At 45.5% G+C, this 21,402-nt stretch overlaps 1 protein-coding gene across 4 annotated transcripts in view; it reads left to right on the top strand.

Annotated features, from left to right (window-relative positions):
- The window catches only part of LUZP1 (leucine zipper protein 1), an 81,754-nt gene extending 60,646 nt beyond the window's left edge, over positions 1 to 21,108 (top strand). For all 4 annotated transcript variants that reach the window (XM_058553186.1, XM_058553188.1, XM_058553187.1 and 1 more), the window contains 2 exons: positions 13,092 to 16,276; positions 18,194 to 21,108. In XM_058553186.1, the coding sequence (XP_058409169.1) occupies positions 13,211 to 16,276; positions 18,194 to 18,349 (3,222 nt within the window). In that variant the 5' untranslated portion in view covers positions 13,092 to 13,210 and the 3' untranslated portion in view covers positions 18,350 to 21,108. The remainder of the gene's footprint in view (positions 1 to 13,091; positions 16,277 to 18,193) is intronic.
- Positions 21,109 to 21,402: the final 294 nt, after the last annotated feature.

Genomic DNA, 21,402 nt, shown 5'->3' with positions numbered 1-21,402 from the left:
TGATAATTGGTTCTATCTCCTGATTCCTCAAAGGCAAGGGTCAAGTCTTAATGATCTCTCTCATCACTTGGCAAAATGCTGGGTGCATCCTAGGTGTTCCACAGCTGGCTGCTAAATAAACGGATTTTACCTGGGTGAACATACTTAATGGGGAGGTCCTGGAAGAAAGGCATCTACCCCTTCCCTTTGTGGAGGCTCCTGGAGGTAGCAAAAGATTTCTTTCTCTAGCTATGCTTAGGGCCAGAGGTCAGAGGTAAGTGACACTCTCACGTCTTTTTCCCTCCATTTCCTTGTTTTAGATAGAAGGGCTGATCTTAGCGCATTGCTCTTTTCAGGAGGGTTCTGCTTGGTGGAACTCACATTAGGTATGCATAGGACTTTTCAGAGTGCTTTTGCTGACTTTGTTTTTTTGCTGTGAGGTAGGTCGAGTTGATATTCTTTTATTTTTTCAGAGGAAGAAACTGAGGCATAGAGAAGATCAATGACTTGGCCAAACAGGGTAGCATTCTTAAAAGAATATGGACTTTGGAAGTAGACTTGGGTTCGCCATCTGGCCATCCTTCTGACTAGCTGTGTGACCTTGGGCAAGTTTGAGGGTCCCTATCCCATAAGGTTATTGTGAAGGTCGAACAGAATAATAGTAATAGCTACTGTTTGTTGTGACTTAAGAGCAAGGCATTCTGCTAAGTGCTTTCCATGCCCAGGGATTACCATATTGTCTTTGTATGGATGAGAAACCTCAGAGAAGTAATTTAAGAAAAAGTAAACGGTAGAGCTGGGCTTCCTAGAGAAAGCACGTGTATGAAGTGCTTCCTGTATTGTCTGTGGTACGGTAGTGCTCAATTTGTGGTTGTCCTTTATTTATTCCCTTGATAGGTTTTTGTTGTTATTGGTCTGTGTATAATCAGAACTCCTCGCTTTGTAAAAACACTTCCGAGTTTGTAGGGAGGTGATTTTCTACAATGGGAAGAATCCTGGATAGAGAGTCAGGAGACTAAAGTCCTTGGCTTTGCTAAGTTCCTGGAGAAATTGCAATATTTACTTCTGATCTCAGTTCCTTCATTTCTACAATAAGGGGATTGGGCCAATCCCAGGCGGGATGGTTTGGTTTTTTTTTTTTAGAAGTAAAATATATTTACTTTATACATATATAAACTCCACCAGATGGTTTTATTGTAAATAAAAGCAGTAAAACTTTGTTTACCATCATATAGGGGAAGCCCAACATGTTAAGAAGCTAAACTCCATTGCTTTGGTTACCAAGCCTGAGCTCAGTCTGCTCAAACCTTCTCCCCTGCCCTCTTTCCCTCGGGTGACCCTTAGGAGGTTTGCTGAGCCCGGTTTGAAAACCAGTTGACCAAATGATCTTTTAACTACGTTTTGGCTCTGAAATCCCATTCTGAGGAGTAGAAGAAGATTCAGAAATATTTTCTGCTTCTTCTCCAACACTTGGTCCAATAACTAGAGCTAGACAGCCTATGATTGGTGTGTGGTTTTTTGGTATTTATGTTCCATTCCCATGGCATAGACCTGAAGGCCAGCAGGGGCTTTGTCCAACAGGGAAAGCCCTGTGACAGAGACACTGTGCAGGTGGCCCAGGGCCTGGGATGAGATCATCAGAGCATCACCACAGGGCCTGATGCCTGTGCCGGCTCTCTCTGCTCCTGCCAGATGTTTTCTCCTTTGCAACCCATGAGTAGCTTGTTGGCATCACTTTTACTCTTTTCTGTTAATGGTTAGTGCCGAAGGGTGTCCAGCCATTTGATGATTAGGGGCTCATTCAGCCATTCATTCATCAAATTATAAGCATTAATTATGTGCTGGGCTTCCTGCTGGGTACTGAGAATGCAGCAGTGAATAACAAACACGTTGGAGAGACAAATGAGTAAGTAAAACGTGAACACAGTGTGATAAGTACTGTGATGGGACCGGTACGGCCGACGATGAGAGCAAGAGAGAGAGGCCCTGATCTGGCCTGGGGTTTCGGGAAGGGGCGCTCCAGGAGCCTCCAGGAGGAGGTATTGTCGAAGGTGGGATTTGAAGAAACGAGAAGGAATTACCAGTCAGGCGAGTAAAGGCCTGGAGGTGAGAGAGAGCAGGATTGTGGGGCCGCAGGAGTGCGCAGCCTGGCCGGAGTGTGAAGACGAGGCTCGAGATGTCGGCAGGGCCAGGTCAGGAAGGACCTTACATGCCACATTGGGCAGCTTGGACTTTATCCAGAGAGCAACAAGGATCTTAAAAGGATTTTGAGTAGTGATATGTGATAACTCTTTATATTTCCTGTGCGTTATCTGCTGTAGATTTACCACGTTTAGCTTTTTCGTTCCTTGTGCCATACTGGTTGATTCATATCAGAGTCTTGAACAGAACATGTAAAATTGGCTCTAAAAGACAAATGAATAAAAAAGCAATATAATTCCTGGACTCCACTAATTCAGAATTATAGATGGGCCTGTACTAAAGTTTAATATTTCCCTCTTCTGAACAAGGGATTTGCTTATGAAAACCGTAGTATAAACTAGTATCAGTAAGATGTGTTGAGAGGAATGTTTCAGTTTGGGGATAAGCTGTTTTTTTTTTAAACAGCTTTATTGAGATATAATTTATATCTTATAAAGTTCATCTCTTTGAAGTGTACAGTTTAGTGGCTTTCTAGCATAGTTACGAGGCTAAGAGCTTCTACAGCACTGTGTAGAAGCATCATCTATCGTTTCTCTTCCAACAACTGCTATGCCAGTGCAGATCCCTTCTGTCTACTCATTTAAAATTGCTTATGGCCCATGCTTAGTTCAGTCCCTCGGCCCTTCCACCCTGTGTGTACGTGGGTAAGGGTTTACTGTACCACTAGGCGGAAGGCCAAAAACAAGTGTTTTTGTATGTGGCACTCAAAGTAGGAAAAGTGGATGGGAATAAGGGAAAAGGTTTCTTTCTTACAAAAATATATAAATGTAGGGTTTTTTCCCTCTCCATTTTTGAGAATGAGGGAGCATGTAGGCTGGGAAAAGAAGAAGGGGAGACCAAGAGAAGCAAAGATGGGAGGGGAGAGAAAGGTGTACCCAGGGAAGCCGAGTGGTGGAGAGGGCAGGATCCGGAGGGAGGCTGCCTCTGTCTTCCCAGCACCTCCAGACTTTGAGAGCTGAGCATGGGCTCCACCTGGTGGCCAGGGGCTCATAGCGCAGTCAACGAAGGGATCAGGGTTGGAGAGAAGCGGGCATTTGGCGTCTCCTCAAATCCCACTCAAGGTTGTTTCTCTTCTGCCCCGGGTTTTCTTATAGGATCATTGTCGAGTCACTTTTTCTCTCTCAAACGGTGGCTGTTTTTCTCTTACGGTGCAGGCCGTGTTCCCTCTCTCCTTTCCCCTCGTTTTCAATCTAATGTTATCAGACTACATCACTAGTACCCTTATTGTTGCTGTCATCTGCTGACCCCCTGGGTCACTGCCCCCAATTTCTCAGTGACTTTATTTTTTTATTTTTTATTTTTATGAGGAAGATCAGCCCTGAGCTAACATCCATGCTAATCCTCCTCTTTTTGCTGATGAAGACGGGCTCTGAGCTAATATCTATTGCCAATCCTCCTCCCTTTTTTTTCCCCCAAAGCCCCAGTAGATAGTTGTATGTCATAGTTGCACATCCTTCTAGTTGCTGTATGTGGGACGCGGCCTCAGCATGGCCGGAGAAGCCGTGCGTCGGTGCGCGCCCAGGATCCGAACCCGGGCCGCCAGTAGCGGAGCGCACGCACTTAACCGCTAAGCCACGGGGCCGGCCCTCAGTGACTTTAGATTCTTTTTTTTTTTTTTCAATAATTTTATTTATTTATTTTTTCCCCCCTAAGCCCCAGTAGATAGTTGTATGTCATAGCTGCACATCCTTCTAGTTGCTGTATGTGGGACGCGGCCTCAGCATGGCCGGAGAAGCGGTGTGTTGGTGCGCGCCCGGGATCCGAACCCGGGCCGCCAGGAGCGGAGCGCGTGCACTTAACCGTTAAGCCACGGGGCCAGCCCATAGATTCTTATTTAATGTCACGTTTCCATCTCTAGTCTTGTTAATCTGTGGTGCTTTCAGTGTACAATTCGGTGATCCTTGCAACACTTTTGCCTCTCAGTTATTTCCCTCTTCCAATGATTTACTTTCCCTCTCCTCCCTGCCGCCAGCATTCCCATGAGCATATTTTAGTTTTTTATTTTTATTAAGACTACTTTTTTTAGAGCAGTTTTGGTCCACAGCAAAATTGAGGGGAAGGTACAGAGATTTCCCATGTACTCCCTGCCTCAACACATGAACAAGCTCCCCCATTATCACGTCCCCCACCAGAGTGGTGCATTTGTTACAACTGATGAACCTACATTCACATCGTAGTCACCCAGAGTCCATAGTTTACTTTAGGGTTCACTCTTGGTGTTGTACAGTCTGTGGGTTTGAACACATATATAATGACATATATCTACCATTCTAGTATCATACAGAGTAGTTTCACTTCCCTAAAAATCCTCTGTGCTCCACCTGTTCACGTCTTAGTGTTTGACATTATCAATTACCGCGGCCGCTTGGTACTTTCAGTTCCCTGAAATCCCTCTCTGATTTCCATCTCTTATCTTGCGAGCTCGTTCCCGCTAGCACCCTGGCTCCAGCAATCCTTCAGTCCTTGTGGGTACCTTCAGTTAATGGGTCCTGTTACATTTTTGCTGTTTTCCACGTGTTCTTAAGGTTCTCATCCCTCTTTACTGATTGAGCTGAAGTTCCCTTGCACGTGCCTGTGATTCCCTCATCCTTCTCATCCTTTGTTGTACCCACAAAACTCCAACCCTGCTTAAGTCCAGCTCTGTCTCCTCTTGGTCAGCTGAGCAAGACTGGATGTAAAAATACAACCTTGCTGATTGGTTTCACTGTAAATCATAACCGTGAATTTCAAGTGGGCCCTTAATGTTGCCTGGCAATCATTCTATAGTTTCCGTTCACCTAGATGACCTGTAATACTTTACCCCCCGTCGTCACTTTAAGATGACGCCCTTGCTTTCTACTTCAATGAAAAAGCAAAAACAGTCAGAAGAGAACATCACCAGACTCCTGCCACCATGCCTGCCTTCCCACCTGCCCGCTAACACCTACGTGCTCTGCCCTCCCCGTTACCGCAGGTGAATTCTCTGTGTTCTTCTGCAGCTCTGCTGCTGTGCTGCTCTGCTAGAGCCCCATTTTCTCTCTTCTACCCGAGGGCAGTGCTCCAGAAGGTTTTCTCCTCTTTCATCACTTGTCATATTTTCCTGGATCCTATTCTATCGATATACCAACAGGTTTTTTTCCCCATCTTAAGAAAAAAAAAACCTGTTGATACCACTTCTTCTGTCAACAGCCTTCCCACTTATTGCTCTGCTTTTTAGCAGAATTAAAAAATCATCTAGTATTTGTTATCTCCAATTCACTTCTTTATTTTCTCTCTTAAAGTGGTTTAATAAAGCGTTCACCTCCATCATTCTACCAGAGCTGCTCGTCAGGGTGACTTCCAAGTTGTTGAACTGAATGGTCTGTTCTTAGTCTTCATCTTACGTGAACCATCAGCTTCACTTGACAGAATTGAGCACTCCTTTCTCCTTGGAAGACTGGCTTTGGTAGACCTCCACGATGCTAGGTACTCGCCCAGTTTTCCTTCTACCACGCTTGGTGTTTGTCTCCCTTGCTGGTTACTCTAGATCTCCACCAGTAAAAAATATTGGCCACCATGGGGCTCAGATCTTGACTTCTTGTTTTCTCTGTATTCACTCAGTTCCTTGACAGTCTCATCCAGATCATGGCTTTAGAAGCCATCTGTTTGTTGTTGACTCACAGATTTATATCTTCAGCCCATTCTCTCTCCTGATTTCCAGACTTATATGTTCGACAGCCTCTTTAACATCTCCATTTGGATGACTAATACACATCTCATAAATCGTATGTCCCAAACTGCACTCCTGATCTTCCTTCTCAGACTGCTGCATCCGCAGTCATCCCCATTTGAATTGATAACAACTCCATCCGTCCACAAATTCAGACCAAAAACCTTGGAGTCATCTTTCATTCCCTTCTTTGTTTCATACCTCATATGCACTCCAAGAGCAAATCCCATGATTCTACTTTCAAGTGGCCAGAATCTGACCACTTTTTACCACTTGTATGGCCACCATCCAGGGCTGGGCCACAACTGTCTTTTGCCTGGATTACTGCAGCAGTCTCCTATTTGGTCTTCCTGCTCTCACCCGTATCCTCTATAGGATGTTTTTAGCATAGCAGTCATATTGATCTTTACCTTGGTTTTTAGGTCATCCATCTTTATTTTTTGTTATTGATGTATAACATACAGTAAAGTGCAGAAACCTTAAATTCTGTAGCTCGAAGACTTTTTATATATGTAACCACCAGGAATCTGGGATCCACAGAACATGACCAGACACCCTGCTTCCAGTCACTGTCTCCCCAGAGGTGGCCACTGTCACTATGGAACAGTTTTGCTTGTTTTTCAACTTCATATAAATGAAACCAGATAGTCCAATTTGATCCCTTTAAAATCCAAGGCAGAATATTTCATTCCTCTGCTTAAAACTTTTGATGGTTCTCCATTTCTCAGAGGAGAATCCAGAGCCCTCCCGGTGGACTGCAAGGTTTGCTTGATGATCTCTCCCTTCCTCTTCGACTCCGTCTCTTGCTGCTGTCTTTTTTGTTCCCTCGGCTCCAGCCACACCGTGCGTATTCCTTGAATACACTAAGCATGCTCCTTTTTGTATAGCCTTTGTCCTTGATCTTTTCTTTGCCTGGAACATTCTCCTCTAAACATTCTTCTTTGCTTTCTTCAAGTCTCTGCTCAGGTCCCACCTTCTTACTGAGCCCTACCCCAACTGCCCTATTTAAAATTGCAGTCTCCTCTCAGCACCCCTACTCGATTCTTCCCCCGCTTTAAAATAGATTCTGCTTTATTTATTTATTATTCGTAATAGACTTAATTCTTTTTAGAGCACTTTTAGGTTCACAGCAAAATTGAGTGGAAGATACATAGATTTCCCATATATCTCCTGCCCCTACACATGCTTAGCTTCCCCTGTTACCAACATCCCCCACCAGAGTGGTACGTTTGTTATAACTGATGAACCTACATTGACACATCATCACCCAGAGTCCATAGTTTACATTAAGGTTCACTCTTGGTGTTGTCCATTCTGTGGGTTTGGTCAAATTTAGGATGACATGTATCCACCATTGTAGTATCATACAGAGTAGTTTCACTGTCCTAAAAATCCACTGTGCTCCACCTGTTCATCCCTCCCTCCTCCCTAACCCCTGATCTTTTTATCGTCTCCATAGTTTTGCCTTTTCCAGAATGTCATGGAGTCTGTAGCCTTTTCAGATTGGCGTCTTTCACTTAGTAATACGCATTGAAGGCTCCTCTGTGTCTTCATGGCTTGATAGTCATTTCTTTTTGGCACTGAGTAATATTCTGTTGTCTGGATGGACCACAGTTTGGTTATCCATTCACCTACTGAAGGACATCTTGGTTGCTCCCAGTTTTGGCAGTTATGAATAAAGCTGCTAGAAATATGTGTGCAGGTTTTACTCCTTTGGGTAAATACCAAGGAGTGCTCCTGCTGGATCGTATGCTAAGAGTACGTTTAGGTTTTTTTTTTTCTTTTCGTTTTTTTTTTGTGTGTGAGGAAGATCAGCCCTGAGCTAACATCCATGCCAATCCTCCTCTTTTTGCTGAGGTGGATTGGCCCTGGGCTAACATCCGTGCCCATCTTCCTCCACTTTATATGGGACGCCGCCACAGCGTGGCTTGACCAGCGGTGCGTCGGTGCGCGCCCGGGATCCGAACCAGGCCACCAGCAGCGGAGCGCACGCTCTTAACCGCTACGCCGCGGGGCTGGCTCCTATGTTTAGTTTTGTAAGAAACTGCCAAACTGTCTTCCAAAGTGGCCGTACCATTTTGCATTCCCACCTGCAATGAGAATTCCTGTTGTTCCACATCCTCACTAGCTTTTGGTGTTGTCAGTGTTTCAGATTTTGGCCATTCTAATAGGAATGCAGTGGTGTCTTGCTGTTGTTTTAATTTGCATTTCTCTGATGACATGATATGGAGCATCTTTTGATATGCTTATTTGCCACCTGTATATCTTCTTTGGTGAGGTGTCTGTTACGGTTTTTGGACCCTTTTTTATTCAGGTTGTTTGGTTTCTTATTGTTGAGTTTTAAGAGTTCTTCGTATTTTATGGATAACAATCCTTTATCAGATATGTCTTTTGCAAATATTTTTTCCCATTCTGAGGCTTGTCTTTTCATTCTCTTGACATTGTCTTTTGCAGAGCATTAAATTTTAATGAAGTCCAGCTTATCAATTATTTATTTGATGGATTGTGCCTTTGATTGTATCTAAAAAGTCATCGCCATACCCAAGGTTATCTAGGTTTTCTCCTGTGTTATCTTCTAGGAGTTTTATTTATTTATTTATTTTGTGAGGAAGATCGGCCCTGAGCTAACATCCATGTTAATCCTCCTCTTTTTGCTGAGGAAGACTGGCTCTGAGCTAACATCCATTGTTCTAGGCGTTTTATAGTGTTATATTATACGTTTCGGTCTGTGATCCATTTGGAGTTAATATTTATGAATAGTGTAAGGTCCGTGTCTGGATTGTTGTGCATGTGGATGTCCATTTGTTCCAGCACTTTTTGTTGAAAAGACTATTTTTGCTCCATTGTATTGCCACCTTTACTTGTCAAAGATTAGTTGACTGTATTTATGTAGGTCTATTTCTGGGCTCTGTATTCTGTTCCATTGATTTATTTGTCTGTCCTCTCGCCAATAGCACATTGTCTTGAATACTGTAGCTTTTTAGTAAGTCTTGAAGTTGGATGGCATCTGTCCTCCATCTTTGTTCTTTTCCTTCAATATCGTGTTGTCAATTCTAGGTCTTTTGCCTCTCCACGTAAGCTTTAGAATCCGTTTGTCTATATCCACAGAATAACTTGCTGGGATGTTGACTGGGATGGCGTTGAATCTGTAGGTCAAGTCAGAAAAACCTGACATTTGGATGGTATTGAGTCTTCCTATCCATGAACATGGAATATCTCTTCATTTATTTAATTCTTCTTTGATTCATCAGAATTCTGTAGTTTTAAATTTCTGTCTGATGATTCTAACATCTTTGCCGTATCTGAGTCTGGGTCTGATGCTTGCTCTGTTTCTTCAAACTGTGTTTTTTGCCTTTTAATATGCCTTGTAATTTTGTGTTGAAAGCCAGACATGGTGTCCTGGGTAAAAGAACTGAGGTAAGTAGGCCTGTAGTGATGTGGTGGTAAGGGGCACCCCCTCAGTTTTTAGTGAACCTATGCCCTTGGGCTGTGAACTTCACAAGTGCTTCTCCCCGTGCCCCCGGCCCCTTGGGTGGTATAGGATGGCTCCAGTGGGCTGGAGTTGGGTATTTCTCTTCCTCCAGGTCAGTTGGGCTGGGATAAAACTCCAGGGGCTTAGGTTCTGGTTTCCTAATGGTTACTTTCACCCTCCCCCTGCTGGAAGCATGAGGGTTTTCTCTCATCTTCACTGTGATAAGCTGGTACAGCTTTGGAGGTAAAGCTCACACAGGTGGTGTGCCCCCCCCAGGACTGACAGCCCCTGTTTGTAACTCGCAAGAGTTGTCCACAATGAGCCTCCAGCAGTTTGTCAATTGCAGTTTCGGTTTTCCTACCCTGGTACTAGCTCCCGTGGAGGTTTCTGCTCTGGTAAATTGTGATTCTCTGTATTCCACGGTCTGTCTGTCTAATTTTCGGGGAAGTGGTTTTCTCTGTGACTTCAGTTCTATGATGGATCTAAGAAGAGTTGATGTTTAGTTTGTTCAGCTTTCTACTTGTTAGGACAAAGTGATGACTTCTAAGCTCCTTGCAAGCTGGACCAGACCCTGGAAGTCTGCCCTTCCTTCTCTAGGCTTTTTACTTCTTTTCTGCTTTAAAAACTTTTTAAAAATTATTGTTTATTGTGGTAAAAAATGTATAACAAAATGTATCATCTTAAGTGTACAGTTCAGTAGTGTTAAGTATTTATTCACATTGTTGTACAACCAATCTCTGGAACATTTTTTATCTTGCAGAACTTTGACTGTATACTCATTAAACAAAAACTCCCCATTTCCCCTTGCCCCCAGCCCCTGGCAACCAACATTCTACTTTTCTCTTTCTACTTTGACTGTTTTAGTTGCCTCATATAAGTGGAATCATACAGTACTTGTCTTTTGTGATTGGATTATTTCACTTAGCAGTGTCCTCATGGCTCATCCATATTGTGTAGCATGTGTCAGAATTTCCTTCCTTTTTAAGACTGAATAATATATTAATAATGTATATGCCACATTTTCTGTATCCATTCATCCCTTGAGGGACACTTGGGTTGCTTCGCCCTTTTTGGCTATTGTGAATAAGGCTGCTATGAACATAGGTGTGCAAATATCTCTTCAAGACTCTGCTTTCAGTTTTTTTGGATATATACCCAGAAGTGGGATTGCTGGATCATATGGTAATTCTATTCTTAATTTTTTGAGGAACCACCATACTGTTTTCCATAGTAATTGTACCATTTTATTTTCCCACCAGCAATGCACAAGGGTTCCAATTTCTCCACATCCTCTCCCACACTTATTTTTTGTTTTTTTGATAGTAGCCATCGTGATGGGTGTGAAATGGCTTATTGTGATTTTGATTTGCACTTCCCTAATGATTAGTGATTACTGAGCATCTTTTCTTACGCTTGTTGGCCATTTGGATATCATCTTTGGAGAAATGTCTATTCAAGTCCTTTGCCCATTTTTTAAAAATCAGGTTGTTTTTTGTTAAGTTGTAGGAATACTTTATATATTCTGCTTATTAATGTCTTATCAGATATATGATTGATATCTATTCTTGGTCTAAATTTAGTTATATGATAACTCTGTCCTCTTCCCAAGGAATACAGTGTTTCAACAACACTTGAGTTCTGATTTCTCTCTTTATGACTTACATGTTATTATTGTCCAGTGTTTTAGTTCCACTTTGATTTTATCCTGCCCCCACCCCCCCCAATTAATTTTTGTTATTGTTTAACTGAATCAGTGCTTGTTTGGGTTAATTTCTTTGCTTACCATTCATTTTTGCATCTCATGCCTTCCTTAAGTCATCAGTTTTCTGTATTCTGAAGTACATCCATAAATAGTTCTTTCAGTGAGGGTCTGTTAATAATAAACACATAGAGGGCCGGCCCCATGGCTTAGCGGTTAAGTGCGCGCACTCTGCTGCTGGCGGCCCGGGTTCGGATCCCGGGCGCGCACCAACGCACCGCTTCTCCGGCCATTCTGAGGCCGCGTCCCACATACAACAACTAGAAGGATGTGCAACTACGACATACAACTATCTACTGGGACTTTGGGGGAAAAAATAAATAAATAAAATTATTAAAAAAAATAATAATAAACACATAGGTTTTTATTTTCCTTTTATTCTGAAAGTGTTTCCAATTAATTGTACATCCTTTCATAGTTTCACTGGGCATTTACTTCTAGGTTACGGTTATTTTCTCCTAGAACTTTAAAGATATTATGTCTTTTTTCTTCTCCTTAACATCTACTTAAAAGTTTCTACTGAGAAGCCAGTTCAGTTGTTGTTTTTTCATAGAATATTTGTCTTTTTTTCCCTTCTTGTTGTTTGAGAAGATCTCTTTGTGGTATTCTGCTGTATCCTTATGATGTATCTAGGTTTAGATTTAATTGTTATCCTGCTTGGTTGAGACTCTTTCATCAACTCTTGGAAATTCGTAGCTAGTAGCTCTTCAGATATTGCCTCTCCCTATTCTCTCTGTTCCCTCCTTTTGGACCACCTCTTAAACTTCCTCATCTTTGGACCTCTTTCTTTTATTCCCCCTGTCTGTTAACGTCTCTTTCACGTTTTCAGTCTTTTTAATTCTGTGCTGCCTTTTGTAATTTCCTCATATCTCTTCTTAACCACTATACTCTCTTCATTTGCATCTAATTTGCCATTTTTCTTTCCATTTCTAGCAATTCTATTTGGTTAATTTTTCAATCTTCTGATCCTACTTGATAGCATCTTGTTCTTGTCTCTTGTTTTTGATTCCATCTTTTATGACTTTAAACATTGGAATGTACTTAATTTGTGGTCTCTAGTCTATCTTACTAACTTTGGTTCTTATTAGTATAAACCTCCTTTGTTCAGTCACAGTGAAAGATTGGTCCCTATGTGTTTTGTAGTTGGAATTGTAAACTCAGGTTGAGCAGGACTTTATCTGTGGGACTCTTGTGTGACCATGGTAGACAGTCTGTCTCTCTCCTGAGTATTATTTACTTCTGGGAGGTGAACATGGTTTCCCAGGGATATTACTAGGTTGAGACCATTTTAGGTTAGCTTCTCAGTGACGGCAAGTTGATACCAGACCACTAAGGCAGTGTGAATTCGAATTCTGAACTCAAGTGAAGGCAGGCCCAAGATTATCAGTTCTCTGGGATACAGCCCTCCCTTTCTCCTCTGACAGAGCCCAGGTCTTCTTATCTCCCTGTGTCAGGGGGTGATGTTTTTAACTAGTCTACTTTCCCTGAAGCTGTGGTTCTTAGTAGTTTAGGATTGTTTACTGCTTTCTTACCGAGAGCTTTCCATGCATTATTTCAGAACAGTCCTGGGGAGAGATATGGTAGGCATCATTGTCCCTATTTTACAACTAAGGTTGGTTTTATAAGTAAAATCAAGGCTGTTTATTTAATGACTTGTAGAAAAGTTAATGACTGTCCTGAGATTATGCAGGTGGCAAGTGGTTAAGAATTCCTTAGAGCTGCCATGAGAAATGAGGCATTTCTTCTGTGTCTTTTTGCCTTGCTGCTACTGGTGGCATTCTTCATTAGGGTGAAACTAGTTATCAGTTCAGTATCAGCCAGAAAGAACCTGTTTTCCCGCAGATTTATTCAAATTCATTCATGCAACAAAATTGACTACCTGCTATGTTCTAGGCACAAGTATTATATATGGGAGCTCTTTTTCACAACTGGGATTGGAAGTGCAGAGTTTAGATTTGCTGCCTGATGTGCTTTCTGCTTTCCTTCTATAGACTGATAATGGTCTCCAGCTGCCAAAGAAGGTTGTGGATGCCAGGAGAAAGGTAACCATTTCTCATCCCCCCTAGTGGAACTGGATGCTTCTAGGAGCCCACACTGGCTGGCAGTAGACATGGCCGAAGTTACAAGCTACAAAGACACTGCCTCTAGCCGCCATCTGCGGTTTAAGTTACAGAGTTTAAGCCGCCGCCTTGATGAGTTGGAGGAAGCCACAAAAAACCTCCAGAAAGCTGAGGATGAGCTCCTGGATCTCCAGGACAAGGTGATACAGGCAGAAGGCAGCAACTCGAGCATGTTGGCTGAGATTGAAGTGCTACGCCAGCGAGTGCTGAGAATCGAAGGCAAAGATGAGGAAATTAAGAGGGCGGAAGATCTGTGTCAGCTGATGAAGGAGAAACTTGAAGAGGAGGAAAACCTCACCCGGGAGCTGAAATCTGAGATTGAGCAGCTTCAGAAACGCATGGCTGAACTGGAGAAGCTAGAGGAGGCCTTTAGCAGGAGTAAGAATGACTGTACCCAACTCTGTTTGAGCCTGAATGAGGAGAGAAACCTGACAAAGAAAATCTCCTCTGAGCTGGAAACGCTCAGGGTCAAAGTGAAAGAACTGGAATCTTCCGAGGACCGCCTGGATAAAACTGAGCAGAGTTTAGTGTCAGAGCTAGAAAAGCTGAAATCATTAACTCTGAGCTTTGTAAGTGAGAGAAAATACTTGAATGAAAAGGAGAAAGAAAATGAGAAACTGATAAAAGAGCTCACTCAAAAACTGGAACAGAACAAAAAAGTGAACCGAGATTATACAAGGAATGCTTCTAATCTTCTGGAAAGGAGCGACCTACGGATTGAGGATGGCATCTCTCCCACACTGCCGTCCAAAGGATCGAGGAGGAAGGGCAGCCTGGACTACCTAAAGCAGGTGGAGAATGAAACAAGGAACAAGTCAGAAAATGAGAAGAACCGAAATCAGGAAGACAACAAGGTCAAAGACCTTAACCAAGAGATTGAGAAACTTAAGACACAAATTAGACATTTTGAATCTTTGGAAGAAGAGCTTAAGAAAATGAGGGCCAAAAACAGTGACCTTCAGGATAATTACCTAAGTGAACAAAATAAAAACAAACTCTTGGCCAGCCAGCTGGAGGAGATAAAACTACAGATCAAGAGACAGAAAGAGTTAGAGAACGGGGAGGTGGAGGGAGAGGGGGCCTTCCTGTCCAGCAGAGGCAGGCACGAGAGGACGAAGTTCAGAGGCCGTGGGAGCGAGGCCCCCATGTCCAGGCACGCGCCGCGGGAACTGTCCCCTCATAGTAAGCGGGAAAGGCACGGCAGTAGGGAGTTTACTGTCAATAGTGAAAACTACCCTCTGAGCAGCAGGCAGGTTTCCTCTCCCAGTTTCACGAACAGGAGGGCAGCCAAAGCTTCCAACACAGGGGCAGGCGCAGACAGCGGGACTCAGGATACAAAGAGAACTGAAGATCGCTTTGCATCTGGCTCCTCTCAGAGTGAAGGGAAGAAGGCCAGGGAGCAGCCATCTGTGCTTAGCCGCTACCCCCCAGCGGCTCAGGAGCACAATAAAGTTTGGAAGGGTGCTCCCAAGCCAGGTGCTGAGAGTGGGTTGAAGGGAAAAGTAGAGAAGACGACACGAACATTTGGTGATAGCACCCATGGATCTGTTCCCAACGACATACTGGGTAGAGCTGACAAGACTTCTGACACCTCTGCTGAGGCCCTCTTTGGCAAGAGGGGGCAGGTGCCTGGCAGTGGAAGTCAAATAACTCAGGCCTCGGACTCGGGCAGTTCTAAGGCCGTTGGAGCTCTGGCCTCATCTCGAAGATCTTCCTCAGAAGGGCTCTCTAAGGGCAAAAAGACTGCCAGTGGCCCAGAGGCTGATACCAATTCCCCAAATCCCAAGGCTCCCCTTTTATCAAAGTATCCTTATAGCTCCAGGAGCCAAGAGAATATCCTTCAGGGCTTTTCAACCCCAAATAAAGGAGTAGATCAACCCATAGCAGTTGTGATGGAAGACAGCAGTCAGCATGAGGCCCTGAGGTGTCGAGTCATCAAATCCAGTGGCAGAGAGAAGCCAGACTCGGATGACGACATGGACGTGGTATCTCTTGTTACTGCCAAGTTGGTAAACACAACCATGACTCCGGAGCCAGAGCCCAAACAGCAGCTCAACTCTAGAGAAAAAGCCAAATCCCGAGGGGGACTCAGAACCTCCCTGTTTGAGAATGATAAAGATGTTGGGACAGAAAATGAAAATGAATCTGTGAAACCAGTCAGAGCCTCCACCAATGCCATGGAGTTCCCAGATGCCAACGGTGCCGGGGTAAAAAGCCAACGGCCCTTCAGCCCCAGAGAGGCCTTGCGGTCTAGAGCCATCATTAAACCTGTCATCATTGATAAGGATGTGAAAAAAATTATGGGAGGATCTGGAACCGAGGCCACACTGGAGAAACAGAAATCCACCTCCAAACCAGGGCCAAACAAAGTGACAAGCAGCATTACTATCTACCCCTCTGACAACAGCAGCCCCAGAGCCAACCCAGGCGAGGGCCTGCGGGAGAGGCACACCTCCACCAGCAACATCCAGGTTGGGCCACCAGAGCTCACGTCAGTTAGCAACCACGTCAGCTCCCCCTTTGAGCTCTCCATTCACAAACATGACATCACCCTGCAGTTTACAGAAGCTGAAAGAACGGGAGATGGGCCCCTGAAGAACAGGCCAGAAACAGTGGTCTCTCGGAGCAGCATTATCATCAAGCCATCAGATCCTGTGGAGAGGAATAGCCATGTACCCCCAGCGGAGACAATCAGGTGGAAAAGCCATAGTGCCCCTTCAGAAGTGAGCTCTTCAGATGCCAGACATGTTACTGTGCGGAATGCCTGGAAGAGCAGGCGAGACTTGAACTCTTTAGAAGACCCATCAGCTCGAATAGTTAAAAATGTAGAATCTACCAATGCCTACACCCAGAGGTCTTCCACAGACTATTCAGACCTTGAACAGCCAAGGTCGTACCTTTTTGAGCAGGGCACTAGAAGGGTAGGAAATGCAGGGGATGCCCCCGAGCTCTCCTCCAGAAGGACCCAAAGTAGCCTCACCGTGTCAGAGGTGCTCACTCGTCGGAATCGGGTAGATGCTGTCACGGCTGCAGCCTGGAACCACTCAGCGGGCATGGTAAGTCCCCCTTCTTTCTCTCTCTCTCCTCTCCCCCTCCTGTCCTCTCTCCCTTCCCCCTCCTTTCACTTTCCCTTTTTCTCCTGTACTCTGTTCTGCCCTCGCCTGTGTGACTCAGGGTTGTGGAGACTGTAGGGCTGGGAAACACTGGGTAGAACTGGGTAGCTCAGAGAACTGTTGAAAATAAGGTGAGAAGAAGAATCAAGTATCCTGAAGAAGGTATTTGGCAGAGAGTGGCATGAATTGCCACAGTCTTTCTCCTAATTTGTCTCCTCCATTTTGCCTTCACATGTGAAGGCCACACAAAAAGGAGAGATGTGGCCTGCGTGCTTTTGGTTTGCCAGAGTGGCCAAAAGAGCTGCCTTATGGCCCCGCAGAGCAGCACCTAGAAGCAGGGGAACCAGCTGCAGCTGCTGGGAAGCTCTGGGTGAGAGGAGGAAGCCGGGTGCCCTTTCTCTAGAGCACAGAGATGGGAGCCAGGGAAACGAGTTCTGACCTGCCTCAGTTTAGACTGCAGAACTTTGCCAGCTGCTGGCATGTAGGGATGAGGAGAGCTAGGGCTTACACTGGGCCTACTTTATAAGCTTTATGCCCGACCATCACTTTCTTTTGCATCAGACACCTGTCTAGCCCATCAGTCTGAGAGCCGGGCTGGTTCAGTATGGCTCGTTACAGGATAGATAACTCCAGAACCACCTCCTTAGTTGAGGGTCAGAATAGCATCTGAAGGGGAAGCCCCCCGGGAGTGTCTTTTAGATGTGGAGCCTATGATGATGAAAGACATTTTGGACCTAGACGTTGTTCCCTTCTTTCCAAAGGCAGGTAACTGCGTGTTAACTTGAAAAGCCCTGTAACTCTTTACATGGTACTTAACGTTTGACAAAGCACTTCCCCACCTACTATCTCATTCAGTCTTGAGCATCATCCCCATTTTTTCGATGTAGAAACTGAGAGCCAGAAACATAAAGTGCCTTCCCCAAGGCCACCCAACTGAATTACTAGAAGAGCTAAGATTTGAATCCAAGATTCCTGTTTCTAAATCCCATCTTCTAGGGCCGGCCCCGTGGCTTAGCGGTTAAGTGTGCGCGCTCCGCTGCTGGCGGCCCGGGTTCAGATCCTGGGCGCACACCGACGCACCGCTTCTCTGGCCATGCTGAGGCCGCGTCCCACATACAGCAACGAGAAGGATGTGCAGCTATGACATACAACTATCTACTGGGGCTTTGGGGGGCAAATAAATAAATAAAAATCTTTAAATCCCATCTTCTTTCTACCCTGCCAGCCTGACTTTCGCACTCATACTTGATCTGCATTTGCTTGGGAGGAGAGAATATTAGAAAAGTAGAATTCTGGTAGAAGAGGAGCGGAGAAACATATGGGTGTTTAGGTCCCTGAAGTTTTGGATATCTGAGAGACAGGATGAGGGGCAGGTATGGGATATAAAAGGGCAGCATGTGAGCTTTTTTGGTGGTTTGTAGGTGAGAAGTAGGAAAAGAGCCGTCCAGCTTCCTTTTCAGCAACACCCCCCCACCCCCCGCCCAAGGAAATGGCTCTCACCCTGAGAAGCATGCAGCCTGCATGTGCAGAACTCAAGGACTGCTGGCCCCTGCTTAGGGGCCCACTCTGTGTGCCCATTCCAGGCCTTGACCTCTATGGGGCTCCTGTTCTGTTGTGAGCCTTCCCGTCTTCTCTAGGAGCTCCTAGCAGCTTGGAGTTCGTAGTCTACCCTGATTCCCAAAGAAGTCTTATATTGGCCTGCCCTCAAGCCAGAGCATATCTTTGCAGTTAATGCTATGGACTATATGTGCTAAATCTCCATTTGCCAGGTTGGAGAGGACCATTGGGGTGGGGAGTCAGGGCGTCTTCTTACTCACTGTATTGTCCTCCACAGCTCACTTTTGTCATTTATTGGCACAGGAGGAAGGTGACGACTGTACACTCAGTGTCTACAGGCGACCGCACAACTCTCTGGAACAGTCTGAACTGCCTGCGAAGCAGGGGCTGCCAGAGCCTGGGCGAGTACGGGCCGAGGAACGGTTACGGCCAGCCAGGCCCTGTGCTGAGGAGAACTGAGCCAGCTGGGTGAGCTCTGCTGTCTCCTCTGCTCCTGCTTCTCAGCTCTCCCAGCTTCCCGCCCTGTGAAGGATCCAAGGCCAGTTAACCAGGCTAGACAGACACCAGGCCTTGGCTGGGAGACTGAGGCAGCGAGCCAGGCTGTGGCTCAGGTCATTTTTGCCAGTTGGCCAGAGGGGATCAGAAACTACAAGCTGGACATAGTCACCCAGGCCCAGCCTTCGCTGATGCATGAGTCCTCTCTCCTTGTCTCTGTCCCCCAGGTAGGATGGGTCATTCTGGCCCCCAAATGGGGAAAGATATAGAAACCCCTTGCGTCCCTACCACACAACGGCAGCCAAAAGCTCTTCTCTGCTTCTTGGTGGATTGTTTCTGTGTCATAGGGCAGCCCCTTCTGTGTGGTTAATGTTCTGATTTCTTAGTCTCCTCACCGCATCCAGTTCATTCCTCGTTGGCCCTAGGGGTCTAAGTACCCACTAAGACTTACCAGCCTTCAGCTCCATCTAGGGGCTTCCATTCTTTTGCTCTGTGGAGTTCCTCAGACTTTTATGGCAGAAGAGGTCTATGTTGCCTCTAAGCCATTATGGGACTACCCTTTAGGTTGAAGCTTCTCTGACCTGGCCCCCTGCTGACCACTGTTTCCTGGGGGCAGAGCACACGGGTACCCACCTATTGGAATGACATCATCCCTCCCCCAACCCCGTCTCTCTGCTCACCTTCCAAAGGCACCTGGAAGTGCGCAAGCCTCACGCATCTCCTTCCCTGGGCACCAATAATGCTGCTGGCATTGCTTGCTCCTCTCCTGTGGCTGGAGACTTGAAGCTGACTTCGTCGTTTCCACCTTTGGACTATTCCCAGACTAAACTGGGCCTGACCCAGCATACTCTGCCTTCTAGGAAGCGCCCAGCAAGGGGGAAAGTGGACAGGAGGAAGCGATTTCCCTTTAGTCACTCCACAAAGCAATAGCTCCATGAAAGGCATGGACTCTGTTCCTCCTCCTTCATCCCCCACGGAGGAGGTATCGCACTTTACCAAGCTGATGCATTCCTACAGAAGTGGGCCCCTGATTCCTGCAAACCAACTATCATTATGATGACTTCATTGGAGGAAAAGGTAATACATGCCCATTTAAGGGCCCCAGGTTTATACAGCTCAAAATGCAGCAAACCTTTTAGGAAGCCACATGAATAAAAATTGATTAGTTTCTTTATAACATTTACATGGGAAGTTAAAAAGAACCATATATTCTTGGCACTGCTTTGTCTGTAGCATTCTCTCAAAGAAGGGATCTCTTTCAGATGCTACCTTTATGAAGCAGACACTCTTCCTTTATAGTGAAAGAGAGCATTAGACTAGGAGTCAGGAAAGCTAAATTTTCCTCATGGCTTCGTACTTCCTTGCTGTGTGACCTTGGGCAAGTCACTGTCCTCTCAGGGCCTCAGTTTTCCTATCTGTAAAATGAGTTCTTTGAAATGGGTGGTCTCTTAGGGTCTTAAATCTGGCATTCTACGATTCTTTTGTTTCCACCATCCTGTGGGGGTGTCTTGCTTTTGGAAGGTATCATCTAAATGGGTTTGGGGAATAATGTGTCCTCCTCCCTGCCTTTGATTGTTTTTCTAGGCCTTATTCTTTCCAGTTTCCCCATGTTTTAATGTCATGAGGATGACCTCAGAGCAGCTTCCTCAGCCTCATTTTTCCAGTCTGTAAAATGAAGGGTTAGATGAGATGGTCTCTACGGCTCCTTCTGGCACCAGCCTTGCCCAATGCCACACAGTATCTCCTGGCTTTCAGGCCAGGTGCTTTCCATGACACAAGCTGGTGTATCTCCTGTTCCTGTGCTTCTTGAGTTGTCTTCTCTGCCTCCACTCAGTGTGGGAACCAGCGTTCATCTAGTCCTTGTCTACATCAGACCTGGCAATCCTGGAGGAGGCTTGGGGAGCACCTACCTTACTTTTAGGGACAGGAATGTTTTGCTCATACTTCCATTTTCTGGAGTTTTGCCTGTCTAAGGGCATTGTCACGTGGCTTGCCTTTCCTCCACATTGCTGCCTCAGATCCTCAACCTACGATGCTGTTTTCAGAATCTCTTCCTGCTGCTTCTCCTGGGTCACTGGCCAGAAACTAGCTTGCTCAAGGCTGCAGCCTCTCACTTGTAGCCTCCCTGTCATTGTCCTTCACTGGCTGGCAACCCTGAGAGTCCAAAGGAAACTGACCTCTGTGGTGGTCAACTAAGGGGCTAGGAAACTAAGTCTGTGGCTCTTCTCTGCTGGTGGGAACAGAAGGGCGCCAAGCCACGCCTACAAAGATCTCGCCAATAATTCTCGTCCTTGGGCGTTGGAGCCCTGGATTCTGGTGCTGTAGCTCCTGGTGCCAAAGTCTGGATCTTTCCACATTTCAGCAGCACCAACATCTGCCGCTACCCAAAATGCTCTGTGGAAGAGGGACAGCTGTGGTACCCTCTTGCTGGGGCTGCTATCTTAAAATCTGAGTGCAATAGGGTTTGATTGTAACAGTTTCAGGATAAATATTTTATTGTTTCCTTAATCTGCACACTTTCTAGAACCGCTGTAAAATAGATTTTATTTTTAAATGTCCTCAGCATTGCAGAAAATACTATTTGTAATAGCAAGAGAAGGCTGGAGGCTCAGTTCCTCTGGGCTTCAAGTGGCTGGCTCTCAAATTCCAAAGTTGGAAGGCACGTTTCTAAAAAGCAATCTAGGGGTGACCGTCTGGACCCAGGCCTCACCATCAGGGGTCCTGAAAGACCTGGTATTTGAATAGTCTAATCAAGCCGAATGTTCCTACTGTCCCAGCCAACAAACCCGCTTGATCACAAGCTTCTTCTGCAGCTTGGCTCTAACTCAATTTTACTGGCAGGTGTACGGCTGTGGGAGGGTTCCTAGCGAGGCTGGGGAACCTGGCACTCCAGGGCTGCTTGGTTGGAGGAAGCAGAGCTGGCTAAACGCCAGCAGCTGGTCTCTTCCACCTGCCGCCGCCTGCCTCTCACCACTCTGGTACTGAAAACAGCCGGAGAAAGCTGCAGGGAAGGTGGG

Source organism: Diceros bicornis, chromosome 13 (genome assembly GCF_020826845.1).
Source record: "Diceros bicornis minor isolate mBicDic1 chromosome 13, mDicBic1.mat.cur, whole genome shotgun sequence".
NCBI lineage: Eukaryota > Metazoa > Chordata > Mammalia > Perissodactyla > Rhinocerotidae > Diceros > Diceros bicornis.
Note: the sequence above shows the minus strand (reverse complement) of the source record. Positions and strands in the feature narration are given on the sequence as shown.